The sequence below is a fragment of the Mytilus californianus genome, unplaced genomic scaffold (assembly GCF_021869535.1).
Source record: "Mytilus californianus isolate M0D057914Y unplaced genomic scaffold, xbMytCali1.0.p SCAF_9, whole genome shotgun sequence".
Classification (NCBI taxonomy): domain Eukaryota; kingdom Metazoa; phylum Mollusca; class Bivalvia; order Mytilida; family Mytilidae; genus Mytilus; species Mytilus californianus.
In genome coordinates, this window is record NW_026262745.1 from 51,278,820 (window position 1) to 51,298,602 (window position 19,783).

The window sequence follows — 19,783 nt, forward strand, 5'->3', positions numbered from 1 at the left end:
GCTTTACATGTTTTGAAAACATTTTTTAATTTCACAGTAAAACTAAAGCTATAATAAATTTGAAACATATAGATAGTTTGTCCCCAAAGATATAGTCTAGCAGATAGGCATTAAAAAGCAACTACAAATTAATCAGAGATTATAGGTTTTGTGTGTTTTTTTTTATTAGTTCAAAGTAAAAACTAAAAGATTTATCAGAATATGTTTATATATATATATATATATATATATATATATATATATATATAGGTGGCACATTATCTTCAGACATAATCACAGTTTTTCAATTCATGACATCGTCCTGAACATGCATGAAATATTTGCCACTGGACATTAAGCAACCAATAATCAATAAATCAATCAATTCATGACGAAATAGATCACTTTCCTTAAGAAAGTTTAAAAAATTATTACCAAGTTGCTTTAATTTTCCTTCACAAGTTTTCATAGTACACACTTTTCTGTGTACAAAATAATTGCATGGATGATACATTATCATAATTTTAAGATATTGTTGTACTCTAATCAAGGTTTAAAGAACCATATGTATTACCCTTTATTTTAATGATAAAATTTGCAATTGTCAAAAACATTTTTTAGATCCAAAGATTTTAATAGCAGGATATTTAAAAATCAATGTGAAAACTAATTACAAACTATTTAATTTAATGTCTTTTATTTGGAACACAGCATTTTATTTCAAAATAGCCAGTGGCAATTTTTGTTTTAAATATCTTGATTACGATACAATGAAATCTTACCCTTGTGGTCATTCATGCGTAGTTACTTAGTACACAGGAAAAGTATGTACTATGAAAATTAGAAGGCAAATATAAGCAATTTGATTGGACGAGAAGTTGTAAGTATGTGCTAAATATGACCAAAGTCCACGAGGCGCTTCAAAGCATATTCTTTCGTATGTTTAAATATATGGTTGTAAGTATTTAAATGGCAAAACGTAAATAATGGACTGACGTACATTTGAAACACAATAAACAAATAAATGTATTGTTAATGCAATAAATCAATTTAATTATTAGATCATTAAATTTTAATAAATAAGGAGATGTGGAATGATTGTCAATGCGACAACTATCCACCAAACTTCAAATGGAGTGAATGTAAGCAATTATAGTCAACCATGCGTACGGCCTTCAACAATGAGAAAAACCCATACCGTATAGGCGGCTATGAAAGGCCCCGACATGAAAAAACGAAACAATTTTATTGAGAAAACTAACAGCCTAATTTATAACCAAACAATTTACGAACAACAAGACAGACAAGAACCAACGACAACCACTGAACTACAGGCTCCTGACTTGGGACAGGCACATAAAGAATGTGGTGGGGTTATACATGTTTCATTTATCTTATAGAATGGAAAGAAAATTTTACAAATTGCTTTAGAAATGTCAGACTTCATGCTTCTTTGTCCAACTGTTGATAATGTAAATAATACATGATAGTATATAACTAGTCAGTACAAAATCCGTATCTAAAATATTCATGATGTACGCAGATAATGATAAAATGTGTTATTTTTCTGCAAGATTATGACTAACTTAATTGTATTTCAAAAAATATATAATACCTGTCAGAGGAAGCGTCGTTTTTTTTTTTTGTTTCTTTTCAATATTTTTAGAAAAAATGTGTCCATGTAAATGTGGATATCGGAGAAAACTTGAACATTGGGGTTCTAAAATACTTCCTAATTTGACCCGTGAAGAATTAGAAAAGACACTGGAATCAGAATTACAGAAGATTGAAAAGGAACTAGCAGTAAATAAAAAACAACTGTCGTCTAGCATCCGCAAGCGTATATCTGCTCCTGATAAACGCAAATCTTCTGAGACTATTGGATTAGCCGGAGCTTCTTTTATTTGTATTGTCGTTGGCCTTGTTTTACTGATTGATGTACTAACTTTTGTTAAGTTTGTATAATCTGGAATAGCCTTTGGAATTCTAAGAAAAGAGTCAATGGCAAAATGAGCACGATAAGACAAAAACTCGAGAGAAACAGAGGAAATATTGAAATAGTAGAATCGAATGCATATCAGAGAACTACATCACTAAAGCAATGCGAAAGACATTTTTTCTTTCTTAATGTCATTAGGAAACAAGCATATTTAGGAAATGTTCTTTTAATCATACTTGGTGGCTTAATTGATAAAAAATGTTTTTGTTAGACTACTGTTAATCATTTTGACAATATTTTGCTGGTTGGATCAGAGTCGGATTGTATCCGGGTATGGTGAAATTCCAGCTCTGAGTGTTCATCTAGTACAAGACATGATTCATCTTTTTTTTTAGTTTTATATCACATTAAAATTGAGAATGGAAATGGGGAATGTGTCAAAGAGACAACAACCCGACCATAGAACAGACAACAGCAGAAGGTCACCAACAGGTCTTCAATGCAGCGAGAAATTTCCGCACCCGGAGGCGTCCTTCAGCTGGCCCCTAAACAAATATATATACTAGTTCAGTGATAATGAACGCCATACTAAACTCCAAATTGTACACAAAAAACTAAAATTAAAAATAATACAAGACTAACAAAGGCTAGAGGCTCCTGACTTGGGACAGGCGCAAAAATGCGGCGGGGTTAAACATGTTTATGAGATCTCAACCCTCCCCCTATACCTCTAGCCAATGTAGAAAAGTAAACGCATAACAATACGCACATTAAAATTCAGTTCAAGAGAAGTCCGAGTCTGATGTCAGAAGATGTAACCAAAGAAAATAAACAAAATGACAATAATACACAAATAACAACAGACTACTAGCAGTTAACTGACATGCCAGCTCCAGACTTCAATTAAACTGATTGAAAGATTATGTCTTCATCATATGAATATCAGGCACAATCCTTCCCGTTAGGGGTTTAGTATCATACCATCATAACATATATGAGAAGAATATAACCCGTGTCATGCCAACAACTGGTTTTTAAATAAATGTGTTTAGTGCCGATGCAAAGACCCTATAAGTGAATCAATATTAACGCCAAAATATGCAATCTTTAATGACCTGACAACAGTATCGTAACTATATCCCTTCTTAATAAGTCTATTTAAAGGTTTTGTTAGCTTCAGAGGTGAATACTGACATTTTTGTGCTTTATAAAGAATATTTCCATAACAAATTTGATGTGAAATACCTGAACGTAAAAGGAGTCTGCATGTTGAGCTATATTTACGAATGATGTCCTTATACCGATGATAAAATTTAGTAAATGTTTTGACTAGTTTGTGATATCGAAAACCCTGGTGTAATAATTTTTCAGTAATACATAAATTTCTCTCGTCAAAATCTAAAACATTGTTACATACACGAGCGAATCGTACAAGTTGAGATATATAAACACCGTAAGATGGTGACAAGGGAACGTCACCATCTAAAAATGGATAATTAACGATAGGAAATGAAAAATCATCTCTTTTGTCATATATTTTAGTATTAAGCTTTCCATTAATGATATAGATATCAAGATCGAGGAAAGGGCAGTGGTCATTGTTAGTATTAGCTTTATTCAAAGTAAGTTCAACAGGATAAATTTCTTTAGTATACATACTGAAGTCGTCATTCTTGAGAGCCAAAATTTCATCCAAATATCTAAAAGTATTATTAAATTTGTGTATCAGATGTTGTTTCGATGGGTCTTTGCTGATTTTTGTCATCAATTGTAACTCATAGCAATACAAAAAAGGTCCGCAATAAGTGGTGCACAGTTAGTCCCCATTGGAATTCCGATAACCTGACGATATACGGAATCTCCAAAGCGAACAAAAATATTATCTAACCCATTTCCGTCCTGTATTGCATGTTTTATTTGCCACTGGCGTTTTACATCTATCCATTCATGTAGAATTTACAAAAGAATATTATTAATTGATACTGTATAAACGTCGCTTTTCCTTACAGATATTTGGCTTTTTCATAATTAAGTTACCCGCAGTTTCGAAGAAAACTGTAAAAATTGCATATGAACATACATATGCGTTCTTCAAATGACTCCAGACCTGGTGGTCTAGAGGTAAGTGCGCAGTAACTGTGCCTCAAATGTCACATAGACCCTATGTGAGTGATTGCTTTTATCTGGCGTCTGTCTTCTGTCGTCGTAGTCCTTTATTTTTTTTACAAATATGTTCTCCTCTCTAAAGACATGGTAAATTAATTGGCAATGATTGTATCTTGCAAAATTAGCGGTAAAAATCAGTTACCACAATTACCGGACTACACAGTGTAAAGGAATTGTAAAAATGTATTCATACTTGAACTCCGTTTTAAAAAGATATAATATCATGGACAAGAGTTTTCTCTTTTGCCTCATTTATATTTTGATATGTTCAACTTGTAATTCATATTTGAACTTTCATTGATAAACTCTTCCCGATTTCTAGTTTCTGTGATTTGTATCTATTGCGTACATTTCAATGCTTTATACGACTGAATAATCAACTGTCCCAGATTATGGGGAAGGTTGGGGCCTTCAATCGAGTTAAACCCCGCCCATTCTGCATGTGCCTGTTCCAAGTCAGGAGCCTGTAATTCAGTGGTTGTCGTTTGTTGCTGTGTAACATATTTGTTTTTCGTTCATTATTTTGAACATAAATTAAACCGGTAGTTTTCTCGTTTGAATTGTTTTAAATTTGCCATTTCGGGGCCTTTTATAGCTGACTATGTGGTATGGGCTTTGCTCATTGTTGAAGGCCGTATGGTGACCTATAGTTGTTAATTTCTGTGTCATTTGGTCTCTTGTGGACAGTTGTCTCATTGGCAATCATACCACATCTTCTTATTTTTTATATTCAAGTACGTATAGACGACTTCAGTTACATATTGTACCCCTTAAATAATCCTGCATTAACATTATGTAGAGGATTGGGTTTTATTTCTGTTTGCTGGATGAAATCTGCATGGAAGTACACACACCGATAAAGGAGTAGGTCCGGTAAGGGCCGATTTTGGCCTCAAAATTCAGGTTCATCTGATGAAAGATTTTGGACACTTTTTAAACACTTTAGTGTCTACTTCAGTCGATTCAATTAGTTTATGTGAAAGATTTGAACTAATTTAGTCATTAAAGACGCTCAAATTCCAGCTTAAATATGAAAAATCTATCAAATATGCCATAATATGTCAGTTTCAGATGGTTTTTGTCAAAAATGAAAGTGGCCGCATCCGTGTTTATTCTCAACCTTTATATATGTTATGTATTATCATCAAATACAACTTACATTTAAATATTAAGAATGAACACAAATGTGGCCACTTCCATTTCAGACGGAAACCGTTTAAAAATTAACCAAAATGCTAAAATTTCGAAGATTTCAGTAATTTAGCATGAATTAATGATGCTAGTACCCGATACATGTGCATTGTATTGTCAAAAACAGCCCATATTTATGTAACAGAAGTATTCTTCTTTCCAATAAATAGCTAAAATTTAACATTTAAACAATTTTGTAAAACTGCTTTATTTTGGGGCCAAAAAGGGGTCTTACTGGGCCTACTTCTTTCGAAAGGCATGATTCCAAAATGTCATAAAAAAATTGAGTGTGCAGGAGTACGGGGGAAAGGGGAAAGAGTAGTATAACCCCGCCATACGTTGATATTCCTGCCATATGTAAGGAACATCGTCGAACTTTATTATAAGTCAAACCTTACATACTGTTTGATTGATTGATTGGTGTTTAACGCCACTTTCAACACTATTGTGATATTTCGTGGCGGACAGTTTTTATTTGTGGAGGAAGCCACAGTGCCTCGACAGAACTACGGACCTTCGGTAGGAAAACTAAAAATCCTAGTCAATTAAGATTTAAGAAGAGTGCACCTGCCACGTGCGGGAATCCAACTCACAACCTTAGTGTTGACAAGCAAGTGATACAGTAGTTCGACTACTTAGATCAGTCGGCCACCGAGGCCCTTCTTAAATACTGTAATTGCGTGAAATCATTGTTGTCGACAGCCAGTGATGCACACGAACGCGTTTAAATACCAGGTGTCTACATCCACGCTGTTCAGGATTCTATCCTACATTCAAGACAAGTTAGTAAATTTCAAAGTTAATTTCGAACGAAAATTGGTAAATTAGTTGTAATAAATGATCAAAAATAGATAAACAGATGACAGACTATTTGATTTTCCTAAGACAAAGATGGATGCAGAAATAAATAAGTCCTACTCATATTTCAATTATGAAGTTATTACTGATAATCTTACATGTAAGCTGCAAAGTCGAATGTTCTACAAATGACAAACTAAAGAAATTTGTGTATAGTTTAACAAGACTAAGGATACCAAAATACAAAAGTACTCTTAGCGATAACAATCTTGTCATTAAGAGCAAACACAGTATCGAAGTCTTTTTCACACGTAAACTAACTCTGATTGTACTGTGATCGTGTAATTTCCTATCCAGATGAGTGTATACTTATACATCTAACGTATATCTAATACTTTTCAAGAACAAAGTTATTTCATATTGCCGATAATCATATCAATTGAATATTATTAATTAACGTATTCGATTTGTTTGAGTGCGTAAAGATCCTTTCCTTTCTCACCACAGTTATTATTATTAATATGCCAATACAAGCATGAAGCGTGAATTTAAACCGCTTGTGGGTTTGTTTATTTGTTTGTTTTTGTTTAACACCACTTTTAATGACCTTGGCTTAATCATGGCAACCGGATTTTAGCGGTTGGGGAGGACAGAGTCTATTTCACCAAATGATACCATCGTTTTAGGGCAAATGAATTTTTTGTTTTTCTTCCAATTGACGCGAACCCATACACCCAACCTATCACCTGAACCTCGATGTTAACTTGTTTAAAATACTGTTATTTATTTTAATTTTTTATCAAATACAATGTAATACAAACACATACATCTATAGTTCTGTATTAAATAACGAGATTCCAATTAAAATGAGCTAAAAGGTTAACATTGTTTTAAATATAAAATGAAAATACAAAACAAGTAGTATACACAATCATAATTAACGATTCGAAATTAAAAGTACATAGATAAATGCCACCACAGCAAATATGAATGCAAAAATTGCCAATATGTCTATTTTGCTGACTTGTTTCTGTGTTGGATCATCTTGACGTGGGTTCAAAACCTGAAATAAAAAAAAAACAAAACATGTTTATAATTTTTTTTTAATCTAATAACATCATTTACGTTTTAACCATTTAAAAACTATGCTAAGATTAAATAAGCAATAACAAGCACATTTTTTTGTTAATTATTCTTTACATAAATCAGCGCGTTAGTTTTCTTGTTTCAATTGTTTTACATTAGTCATTTTGTGGCTTTTTATAGCATGCTATGTGGTTTTGCTCTTTGTTATAAACCGAACGGTGACCTATTATAGTTGATAACCTTCTATGTCATGTGTTCTTTGATAGACAGTTGTATCATTGGCAATCTTATTTTTATACATGTACATGCACATGTAGTCGAGTTAAAACATCCCAAGAACAAATAAATGTTAGTTCGCAATGTAAACTTTATAATGTATTTTTCCTAGATAATAATAATAATAATAATAATAATAATAATATTAACATCACATTACCAACAACAACAGCAATAAAATGCAGATTAACCTAACCAAAAGTGAAAACTTGTCTGTAGACTTGTGCAAATATTGGAGAATGCATATTAAAATTAATACACTACACTGAAAAAATATTTTTTTGGATAGAACAGGTGCTAATTTTTGTTGTTTTCTGTTTTAGATAAATTCACTACGTCATAACTGTTTTCTCGGACCAATGTTTGTTATATGTCTGTCTTGTTTTACTGACGTCATTTTGTTGGGCTGTTCAATATAGTTTTTATAAGAATTCTTCGACTGTTTTATAAAATGTTTATATATTCTGTTATTGTAAATCTTATTCAGTGTTATGACCTTCGGTCTCATTTATTCTTCTCATTACACTTTAATTATATACATACATTAGGCCGTTAGTTTTCTCGTTTGAATTGTTTTACATTGTCATTTCGGGGCCTTTTATAGCTGACTGTGCGGTATGGGCTTTGCTCATTGTTGAAGGCCATACGGTGACCTATAGTTGTTAATTTCTGTTTCATTTGGTCTCTTGTGGAGAGCTGTCTCATTGGCAATCATACCACATTTTCTTTTTTATATGACTATTATTTACAACATGAAAAAAGCTTTCAATAAAATTTGAAAGAAAGTTCATAATCATTTGGTTTTTCCCATATACATTTAGGGAAAAAGTAATAATACACCCTCGAGCTCAATGAAAAACTAAATTATCGTACACAATTTGCAGTTCATTTTGAGCTTATTAGCCTTTAATATAACAATGTGAAAGGGCCGATCAGCACTATAGGTACTATACATATCCTGTTTCAATTATATTTACGCAAAAGTTGCAAGAAGGGGTACTAAAATATAATCACCATATGATTTTCAGGCTGATATTGGGCTGGTTTACAGTTTAATCTAAAGTAAGATTTAAAGATTTTTTCTGAATTGCCGTATTCGGTATAGGATCTGCTCACTGCTGAAGGCCGTATGGCGACCTATAGTTGATAACATCTACGTCATTTGGTTTCTGGTGGATAGTTGTATAGGTAGATAGGTGCACATTTCTTAAAAAAGAGGCGAAGGATGCCAAAAGGACATTCAAACTTACAAGTCGAAAATAAACTTGATGATTAAAAAGTTAGGTAGATGACAATAGTTCATTTGTCATCTTGAAAAATCTAAAAAAATTTTGTCAAGTTTTTAAACAATCAAATATATCAAATGATAATCAGTTTACGCCACTACCAGAGTAGCATGCGTGTGTCTAGCAGTCTTGATTAAGCAGTAAACATATTAACGTTATTTTACCTGTTTCATGAACTGCAATACTGGTACATCCAGCGATGGGATAGTTGTATCAAAATGTACCCCTTCGCTATCGATGGCATCACAGTAATTTATGATATGAGCAAACCTACACTTGGGTAATGCCAGGAGATGGCGAAATGATTTAATTCTGTCTTCTACGACATTTGGTGGGTATTTGTCCCTGCATGTCAATACTCCATAAACCGGTATTTCTGTTTAAAAAAGAGAAATGAAAAATATAATCATTCCAAATGTTCAACAGCACTTACGTTTTCTTTGGCGTTTTTCTGTATTGCATAATCATGATAGTGTCTTACTTTATCTTGGCCGTACTCCACATATGTGATATTGCAAGGTCCAAAAAAATCTTGCTTTTTATTTGTTGTCTTTTACTGAAAGAGGTAGGGCTGTGTTTCCCTGTGCTTATTTCACTCATATGTCCAAAATATAATTTTTAAAGGTATTCAAATTCAACTTAAAAATTAATATTAAAAAGAGTGTATATCATATTTTGCATAGTTTCATAAAATCAAAATGCTATTCTGCACTACAAGGTGCTGTTGAGGCAATTTGATAAAAATAAGGCAAATTGTACATGCTTTTGTGAAAAAATTTGAATCAACGGAAATCGTTCACTAAAATAAATTAATGCGTATCTTAGAGACAATTATACATCCTTTTACTATCAATTGAATTTTGGTTTTGGTTACCGATGCCCTTATATATCTTTGGAAAAAATACTCAAAATTTGCGAAATCTGTAAAAATTGCGGTTTTGAGTTGTCTTCTGATGTTTATAATTAGATGATATGTCTAGAAATCCGCCATAATATTGTCAAAACCATTGACTACACACTGTGATACTTTGAGTTCAAGTTACGATTTAAACACTTATTAAAAATGGCTCTGGAATGAAAACAATTCAGAAAAAAAATTGCTCTATTCTATCTTTTCAAGTGGGTCTTCTCTGTCGCTTCATTTAATTTCACTCAATGTATACAAAAAAAGTTAAGTGCTCTACAGCTTTTATCCCGATGGTATTTGATAGTTTTCCTTTCATTAACGATTACGATAATGCTTTTGTTTTAATGTAGAATGTTGCTTACTCCAACCAATGCATTGCTGCTATTTTGATTTCTTCATTCAGCTATTTTTCTGTTATATTTAGAAATGGTAGTTCCATTAAAGAAAAATGAACCATAATTTACATCTAATAGCTTGAAAATATTCAGCTGCACTGACCCACTGGAGCATTACAAGCTATTATTGTCATTTTGTTGCCATTATATCTACCCGTTGAACGTACATATGTACAAATAGATATAAGAAGTACGTTTGTAAAAACTTCTAATCTCTCTTCTGTTCACAACAGAGGCTGTTTCCATCAAACGTAACAATAACCTACCTGAGGATAACTACTTTGTCAATAATTAAGATGCCCATGCTTAGAATATATATACAAGAGGCTCATGAGAGCCTGATATCGCTCACCTGCAATTTCAGTTTTGGGCATTTGACTTATTTGTAGATCTTACTTTGCTGAACAATTTTGTCGTTTACACTTTCTCTCTTTCTATAATAATATCAAAGATAATACGTAACCCAAAATTGTAAAATTTCCTAAAAATTAACTATTTCTGTACAGTAACCGAACAATAAGTTGTCCTTTTGGTCTGAAGATTACTTGACAGGTAGATCTAAATCTGTTTAACACTCTTACCTGTGTCAGTTTTGCTCTTACTGCTTTAGTTTTTGAGATGAAAGCCAAAAACCTCATTTGACTCTTATGTTCTATTTTTAAAAACTGCCGACATGTTTTCGAATGGATCAAATCCCCGAATACAATCTATAAACTAGATACCCTACGGAACATTCAATTAAAGTTTTTAAATATTTGGCCAAGTAGTTTCAGAGAAGAAGATTTTTGAAAAAAGTAATTAGCAAAAAATGTAAACAAAATAAAAATGTTTGAAGGGCAATAGGTCAATTGACTATTTTGATCATGTTGACTTATTTGTGGATCTTACTTAGCTGAAAATGTATTGCCATTTATATTTTCTCTCTATCTATTTTAATATTAAAGAAATGTTCTATTTTCAGCCATAACGGCCATGTTTGTGGATGGATCAAAACTTCGGATACAATTTACAAACTAAATACCATAAGGAACATTCAATTAAAGTTTGGAAGTATTTGGCCCAGTAGTTTCAGAGAAAAACAAATTTGAAAAATTAATAGACGCACATAAAAATGTAAATAATAAACGTTTCAAGGGCAATAACCCCTTAAGGAGTCAATCGACTATTTTGATCATTTAACTGATTTGTAGATCCTACTTAGCTTAACATTTTTGCTATTTACACTTTCTCCCTATCTATTATAATATTAAAGATAATAACCAAAAACTTATCAAAAACAAATTATTTCGGACAGTAACCCTACAATGGGTGGTCCAATTGGTCTGAAAATTGCATAGCAGATAGATTTGGACTTATTCATCACTTTAACTCCTTGTCACTTGTGCTCTAACTGCTATAGTTTTTGAGATAAAAGCCAAAAACTGCATTTGACCCCTATGTTCTATTTTTAGTAATGGCGGCCATGTTTGTTAATGGATCAAGCTACGGATACAATTTATAATCCAGTTACCCTAAGGAACATTCAGTTTAAGTTAAGAAGTATTAGGCCTAGTAGTTTCAGAGAAGAAGATTTTTAAATGTTAGCAAACATAATGAACAAATTGTGTAAAATTGTCTTTAAAGGGCAATAACTACTTAAGCGGTCAATTGACAATATTGGTTATATTAATTTTTTTGTATATCTTACTTTGCTGAACATTCTTGCTGTTTACAGTTTATCTTTATCTTCAATAATATTCAAGATAATAACCAAAAACTGCAAAATTTCTTTAAATTACCAATTTAGTGGCAGCAACCTAACACTATGTTGTTCGATTCGTCTGAAAATTTCAGGGCTGATAGATCTTGACCTATTGAACATGTTAACTTCGTGTCAGATTTTCTCTAAATGCTTTAGTTTTTGAGATATAAGCCAAAAACTGCATTTGACTCCTATGTTCTATTTTTAACCATGGCGGCCATGTTTGTTGATGGATCAAAACTTTGAATACAGTTTATAAACAATTTAAACCCTAAGAAACATCCAGTTACAGTTTGAAGATATTTGGCCCAGTAGTTGCAGAGGAGAAGATTCTTGAAATAGTTTACGACGAGGACGGACGACAACGACGACAGACAACGACAACGACAGACGACGGACGACGGACGATGACGGACGCCAATTGATGGCATAAGCTCACATGGGGCTTCGGGCCCCGGTGAGCTAAAAACCGCCAAATTAAAACTTTCAGCATGTATGACCTACATTATTACCATACAAACATTATATATAATTATAGAGTAGATGTGTGTAAAGAAAACCATAAGTTGTTTTAACATAAACGATGCCTACTGGGACAAACTGTTGCTGAAATTTTTCGATGGCGGTAAATCATTCAAAATTATGCAGGATATTTTCCCATGTGAAATGGTCGCCCAAGTCAATATCAATGTATCAACAAATTAGCCCGAAAACCAATTAGAACGACGATCGGACAACACAATAGTCAAACAAATGATGCATTTCTGCACTGGTTAATACTAATAGCATGTCATAGTTACCTCTATGCTTTGTTGAAGCTTTCCACACTGCATTTAAAAAACTCTCTGGTATATTAACATCAAGATTTGACGTACAGACCACAATTATCCGATCAACCGGACGATGACATACTCCCTTGTTGTATCTTCCCAATAATGCTTCCGCGCCATATTTTGTTGCGTAGTCTTTGGCACTTCTTAATTCTTCATCTTCCTTTATTCTACCAGTACATAACAACTCGAGAAGTGCCACACTTTTTTCGGAGTCATCGTCTTCAAATCCAGTCATGTCTAAAAAGGTCGGCATGAGATAAGCGTCTTGTACGCTTCGTTTGTAGTAAGTATCTTTGACGTAGCTATAACGAAATAAATTAAACAAATATGTTTAGTCATGAAATCGTGTATATAGCAAATTTTCAACATGTATGATATTGTGTAAAGTGTTTTCATCGTACAGTGACAATACATAAATAATAAATAGCCGATTCATTTTTTATTATAAAATAGATAAATAGAAAATTCCCTATAGAGGTTGTATTTTAGAAGGTGTGCTCGATAAAGGATTGGTCTGTGTTATTTTGTTTATTGGGAACGACAGTTTAAAATGCTATACGAGTCCAAATACAAAAGACATTTCCAGGCAAAATATTTTATATCCCTCGAAGTGCCTTCACTTATAATATTTTATCCATTTATTGATAAACAATAATTGAGGGTCACCAATTTTTTTTTTAACTGCAAAAATCATTGTAGTGCATGTGTCATAAGTCAAATGCAGTGTAAAAGATCACGACTTTGTGCAACGCTAAAACTTGATATAAGTCTCAACAGAATGTTGGATATTAAGTGTTCATTGCATTGCATAATTATGTAGCTTGAATATGCATATTCAGGACGAGAAAATGAATATGAACCAGAATTTGTATTAGACCTAGACGTTGGTCAAATTTTTTAACATGCTAGTTCACAGGGTCCACAGGATGACATGGCACTCTACCCGGACACATAATTCTGACTCATGACCATACATTTTCCATCCGAGGCGAGCAAGCTATTACAAGACCACAGAGGCGTTTATGAATATTCAAGATACACATACATGCACATGTATATTCAAAACATAAGACACAAGAATATGTGGCAGTAACACACCGTGGCTCCTGACATTATCACATTTCCATGTGCGGAAAACCACTTAATTGAGGTAAACTTTTATTTGGCATATAATTTTAAAAGTTTTAAAATTGGAACGGGACGGATGAACGGACGGACAAACAGTCAAAAAAAAATAATAACCCCTTTCTATCATAAAAGAGAGGCGAAGGATACCAAAAGGACATTCAAACTCAAGTCGAAAACAAACTGACAATGCCATGTAAAAGAAATAAAAGACAAATAAAAGAACAACAGTACACAAAACACAACATAGAAAACCAAAGACTGAGCAGCACGAACACCACCAAAAACTGTGAGGGATCTCAGATGCTCTGTACGGGTAAGCAGATCATGCTCCACATAAGTTGTTAAAAAAAGAATCCTACTAACCAAAACTACAATAAAAAAAAATCCATGCGTGTCTGTGTCCGTTTTTTATACGTATTTGTTTGAGTTTCACTCCCAACATTTCACAAAAACAATTTGTGAGCAATGACGTTAAATTATACCCATGGATCTTTAAAAAAAAAGAAGGTGGAAAAAATACTGATTTGGTAAAGTGTAATCATGTTTTTCTTGAAGGTGCATTCCAATAAATTCCATATTCCAGCTTATAAAATTCCACTGAATTTGAGAAAGATGACAAAGTGTTATCAGATAGATGCATCTGTTATCAGTATTTTTGAGTCGGACAAAAGTATCTTGAAATAAATTATAGAATTATGCTAAAACAAATAAGTTAGTCGTGTACATCTTTTACATTCCGGCGTGTTTGAAACTCTTGTTTTAACTTCATAACTTATAAATCAAAAATGAAAATATCATTTCGCTTCAGATTTCATTATTATTATAATTTCAAACTTAATTTTGATTTTAGTTGTTTTTAACATTCCTCATTTGAGATCTAAATATATGGGTCAAGTGAAATGACCAAGTAATGATCGGTGCATTTGATTCCGGTAACTGGATTACTTATTCCTTTAAAAGGTTGTTGTCAATATCATTTTCAAGAATTTGATTACAAAATTTGGAAAGATTAAAAATAGCGAATTGGGTTAATTTTTGAATAGCATATATTCCAACATAATATGTGTATTCAACGAGCAAAAAAAATCGTGTAGTCTATGCTCCCCTCAGTCATGGTTCAATGCAAAAGGCCGAGATACGTTCAGATACGTTGGTTATGTAGAGTAATGTCATTTTATTGGAAATCTCTAATAAGACCTTACCACGACTTACACGATCTAAAAACGAGTCTACTACGACCGAACCACGACTCCACTACGTTTCCCCTACGTTGTCACTGTGCTCTTCGTTTGCTCATGTGTGTCCACGGTTGAACTACAGGTAGAAGTTAATGCAATCGTTTTTTTTTTTAATCAACAGAATGAGGTCGTGCAATTATCGTGGCTAGGACGTAGAAGTGTCGTAGTAAGGCCGTACTGAGGACGGCAAGCGCGTAGTAGCAGCGTACAATTGTCTTCCTCATCGTAGTATAATCGTATCAATATCGTAGTATAATCGTATCAATATCATAGTATAATCGTATCAATATCGTATTAGAAGCGTAATTAATACATTTTACGTAGTGAAATCGGAGAAGTCGCAGTGAAATCATAATAAGGTCTCAGCGAAACCTTTTCCATTGGGTTCCCGATTGCACCACGTTTCCAATACGATGCTTCTACGCCCAAACCTATCTTACTATGTCCTTACTACGACCTTCCTACGCTTCTACTACGACTAGTTTTGGCCAAGACTGCACTTCGAATGTTTTGAGCATGTTCAAAGTTGGTCGTGGACCTCCACGATCATGAAGACCTTGGTACGTCCTTACTTCGACCACCACGATCTTACTATACGACTTCCAAATTTTTTGATAATTTCTGAGGTCGTAGCGGGATCGTGGTCCTAGTGAGATGGGGTATAAGAAGAAACATGGACGATTATAGTTCCAATCTTTTCAAAAACAATACCTTCATTCTAATATGATTGTCTAAAATATTCTGTTATAATTGAAAATGAATTCATTAGCTGTAGTCAGAGTTTAAGTCATAGGAACACAATACTTGTGACGGAACATTTATTTGATTTTGTTGTATTTGTAAAGAGCAGGACAACATTCTTTAATGGAAATGTACGTACTGATTCACCGGTATTTATTTTCTAATGACTAAAATCCACCAGAACAAACAAGATATTTCAAAAGTATAAAATTAGTCATTAGAAAAACAACAAAAACACTTCAGTCAGTTGTAGCAAAAAAAAACGTAATGTACTACCTGTTGTATAAGCGTACTGGTTGTGTAACATTCAAAGACAGCAAACATACGAATTTACGATTTACAAAAGGTTCCACTAAGTCTTGCCCTTTAGCCCATTTCTTTTGACAACGTATCGCTCTCTTTGTTTTGGGAGTTAGAATATTATATTAAAAAAGATAGAACATTTTGTAATTTGTTAATGAAATAACGATACAAATTTTACTGCACCAGATCGACAAATAATGTACCGTCAGTGATGCTCGAACCAAAATCTTTGAACATCCAAAACCTGATCCAAACGTTGAATAGCTGATCAAATCAAATTATAACCTAAAGTACAGTCATATCCAGACAGGAATCAGAGCTTTGCATGGGGGCGATATATAATTCCTTTTAATTTAAAATGATTTCCGAAATTCATATTTCTACTGAACTTTTTGCATTACTAAGTGTTATCATGGTTATGTTGAATAAATAATAACTATTGTCAAAATACTGAGAAATGCAAGTTTCTGAATAATAGAATCAATACATGTATGTACACTACGCACAATTCTAAAAATATATAACGGTTCCCAATATGACCATGTTAAGAAAAACTAAGTGAATAAGCAGTCCGAAGTTAACATTATTCTAACTGGAAAAACTATCAAAAATTTAAATATTTGTTAAAATCATTTTGGGTTTTTTTTTTTTTTTAAATAAAAAAAAAAAACCAAAAACATTCTCCTTTCCAGTTATTGATGTGGTGTATACTTCAATCAATAAATCAAGATCAAAATATATATATATATATATATATATATCATGTATATATATAATTTTAATATTGGTGTTGTTTTGTAAACTTTTTAGGCGTTTATATAATTTATTTATTTTGTGTACAGGTATCGTTACTCGTAACGATTCAGCGCCCTCGTAAGAAAGATCGTTGACTAGTATCTAGACGTTATATATACAAGTCTTAATTGACAACGTTCAAACCTATGATTGCGTATGATAAGAACCGCGATTTTTATACGTGTGCATGCAAAACAAATTGCTTGGCTAAATACAGCACAAACAACATTTTCCAACAGACCAAAACAAATGAAAAAGTAGACGTTATATATATATATATATAGAGAGAGAGAGAGAGAGAGAGAGAGAGAGAGAGAGAGAGAGAGAGAGAGAGAGAGAGAGAGAGAGAGAGAGAGAGAGAGAGAGAGAGGAACATACAAACCTTTTGAATCTTGTTGTACGCTGTCTCTGTGCTCTGCCAAAACTTCCAAATGGGACTATTTCTGTCCAACTTTCTGTACTAAAACTAGCGAATATGGTGTTTAAAAGTGACGATTTACCTCCGCCGGGTGTTCCTACGATTGCAATATTCAAGGGTGGTTTCCCTGAAACATTTGTTCCAACAATTTTCTGGCATTTCCTGATCAGTTTATTCTTTTCGTTATATTTAGGGTCTTCTTTTGGATCAGTATGTGGAATTATACCATGGTTTTTATTGTAATGCTGTTCTACGAAAGAATTCTCCCACACATCTCGTTCAACTTTTATTTTTGTGCGGTCCATCTGGAAGTAGAAAATTGGAATAATGATGTAGCTAAATGGCGTAAACAAAAATCAAGTTTCCTCTTTTGTGGCGAAATATTATAACAAAATAAATAAAACCGCATATGACTAGGATATGCAGCGTAAAATGAATATAAAAATATCCATTAAGACTACGGGAGAATGGTGCGGACAATGACAGGTCATCGTACTGCCTTCAACAATAAGCAAAACACATCGATTATGTTCAAACAATACAATTGTGAAAGCCAAAGTTAAAATTGTTGCCTCATCAATGAATGAGAAAGAAATCTGAAATAACCAACCGAAAATAACCAGTGAATTCGCCGTTTCAGAATCTAATGCATTCTGGGTAATATTTTAAAAAGCGTACACCAAAACGTTGTGATTGGTTTAAAACGTACTGAACAATAGAAACCCAACCAATGATGTAACGTTATTTTCATTTTGGTGTATGAACAATGAGATTACCCATAGTCCTTTAGATTCTGAGAAGGCGAATTGCAGAATTGTGGCTTGGCAAAGGCATATATAGAGTGACTGATCATCCGTGTTTAACCCTGAACAGTGTTGTAACAACATTGCAGAATTGTGGCTTGGCAAAGGCATATATAGAGTGACTGATCATCCGTGTTTAACCCTGAACAGTGTTGTAACAACATTGCAGAATTGTGGCTTGGCAAAGGCATATATAGAGTGACTGATCATCCGTGTTTAACCCTGAACAGTGTTGTAACAACATTGCAGGATTGTGGCTTGGTAAAGGCATATATAGAGTGACTGGTCATCCTTGTTTAACCCTGAACAGTGTTGTAACAACACATCATACGAACAAACTGTACAAATCAGTTGGGAGTCTGTTGGTGACAATCGCAAAATCGGTACTACGCTTAAAATGAATTTAAAAAAAAAAAACATACTACAATACAAAACGAAGGTACCAATCTAAGAGTATTCGCAATTACTAAAACCTGGTACAAATCCCAGTACAATGAATTATGTTGAAAAAATAAAATCCTATTCGTACTGTAAACGTGCTAGATAATTAACGACAGACAACTTATCAGCAGCTTCGTACAATACACTGTTGTATTCAAATCCATAATTGAAACAAAACTCAATAAAAGTATATGATAAAAAATAGCTTTAGCAAACAAGAAGCGTTGGTTCTTTAGAGGATTGAATACCTCTGGTTATATGGTGATATTAACACCAGAGAACTTCATGGAATTCGTGTATCCAAAAGTGCAAAAAATAAGGATTAACCATTTGTTTAAATACCACACATTTTGTACAGTCATGTATCTTCCATTGGTATTTAAACAAATGGTTACTTATAATAAGTATCAAATCAAATATGCCGTGTAAATTAAATATATTTTTTAATTTAAATACTTCCCTGTTAAGAAAAGCAGTGGTGTGTATCAATGTTAATACGTTCATTTTGAAAAATTTCCTTTCAGCTTTTAAATATTTTGACAAATTATTGTTAAATGTACGAATATACGAAAATGTGTTCAAAGCCTTTGTTACCATGTAAACGCAGAAACAATGATTGCCTGAATCATATTTAATTCTTTACATACTAATTTAGTTTGGAAAACATGTAGTAATGCTACATTTTACTTTCCAAAAGTTTTAGGTGATTGTCCTTAAACTGCTTTCCTATATGACTTACCATAAACTTATAGTTACGATATTCGTTTCTAAACCGAAACTAAAAGTTGAATTGCACCATTTGGAACTCCTCTGATTCTATCTATTTATAAAATAAAGAATAAAGAAACATTGCACGCATGACTTAATGTGTATATGTCAGCAAAAAGTCATTGACTGAAGGACATCTTAGTATTTAATACACAACAAAACTGAACAGTTTAAATGTAATGTACACGTTTAAATCGATTAGTTCAAATGCATTGTTCTATAAGCTTAAAAATAGTTAAAAGACAACCGTATGTGAATGTGTTGGTAAAGGGTGATTGGGTTGGGTGTGTGTGTGTCGGAAGGGGTGGAGGTTGGGGTGGGGTAAGGGGGATATATTTTCAAATATATGTGCAAGCTAAAAAATAAACCAAAGGCTTTTACAAAATTTTAAAACTAAATCTACAGTTTGTTACGAAATAGGCCGTATTTCTTGAATTTTAACCTTAAAATATTTTTTTTTTAGTAAGGAGCATCCAAAAAGTGTACCCTAGTCACTGTTCTACAGTCTTAGAAGTCAGATTCGTGACAAAAAATAAAGATATACATGAGAG

At 33.0% G+C, this 19,783-nt stretch overlaps 1 protein-coding gene across 1 annotated transcript; it reads right to left on the bottom strand.

Annotated features, from left to right (window-relative positions):
* Positions 1 to 6,832: 6,832 nt before the first annotated feature.
* On the bottom strand, positions 6,833 to 19,300 carry LOC127714635 (uncharacterized). The gene is made up of 5 exons (XM_052220697.1): positions 19,204 to 19,300; positions 17,185 to 17,525; positions 12,565 to 12,899; positions 8,886 to 9,097; positions 6,833 to 7,136 (listed from the first exon to the last, which is right to left on the bottom strand). The coding sequence occupies exons 1-5, from the start codon at positions 19,204 to 19,206 to the stop codon at positions 7,011 to 7,013; spliced, it is 1,017 nt and encodes a 338-aa protein (XP_052076657.1). The 5' UTR covers positions 19,207 to 19,300; the 3' UTR covers positions 6,833 to 7,010.
* Between the last annotated feature and the right edge of the window lie 483 nt (positions 19,301 to 19,783).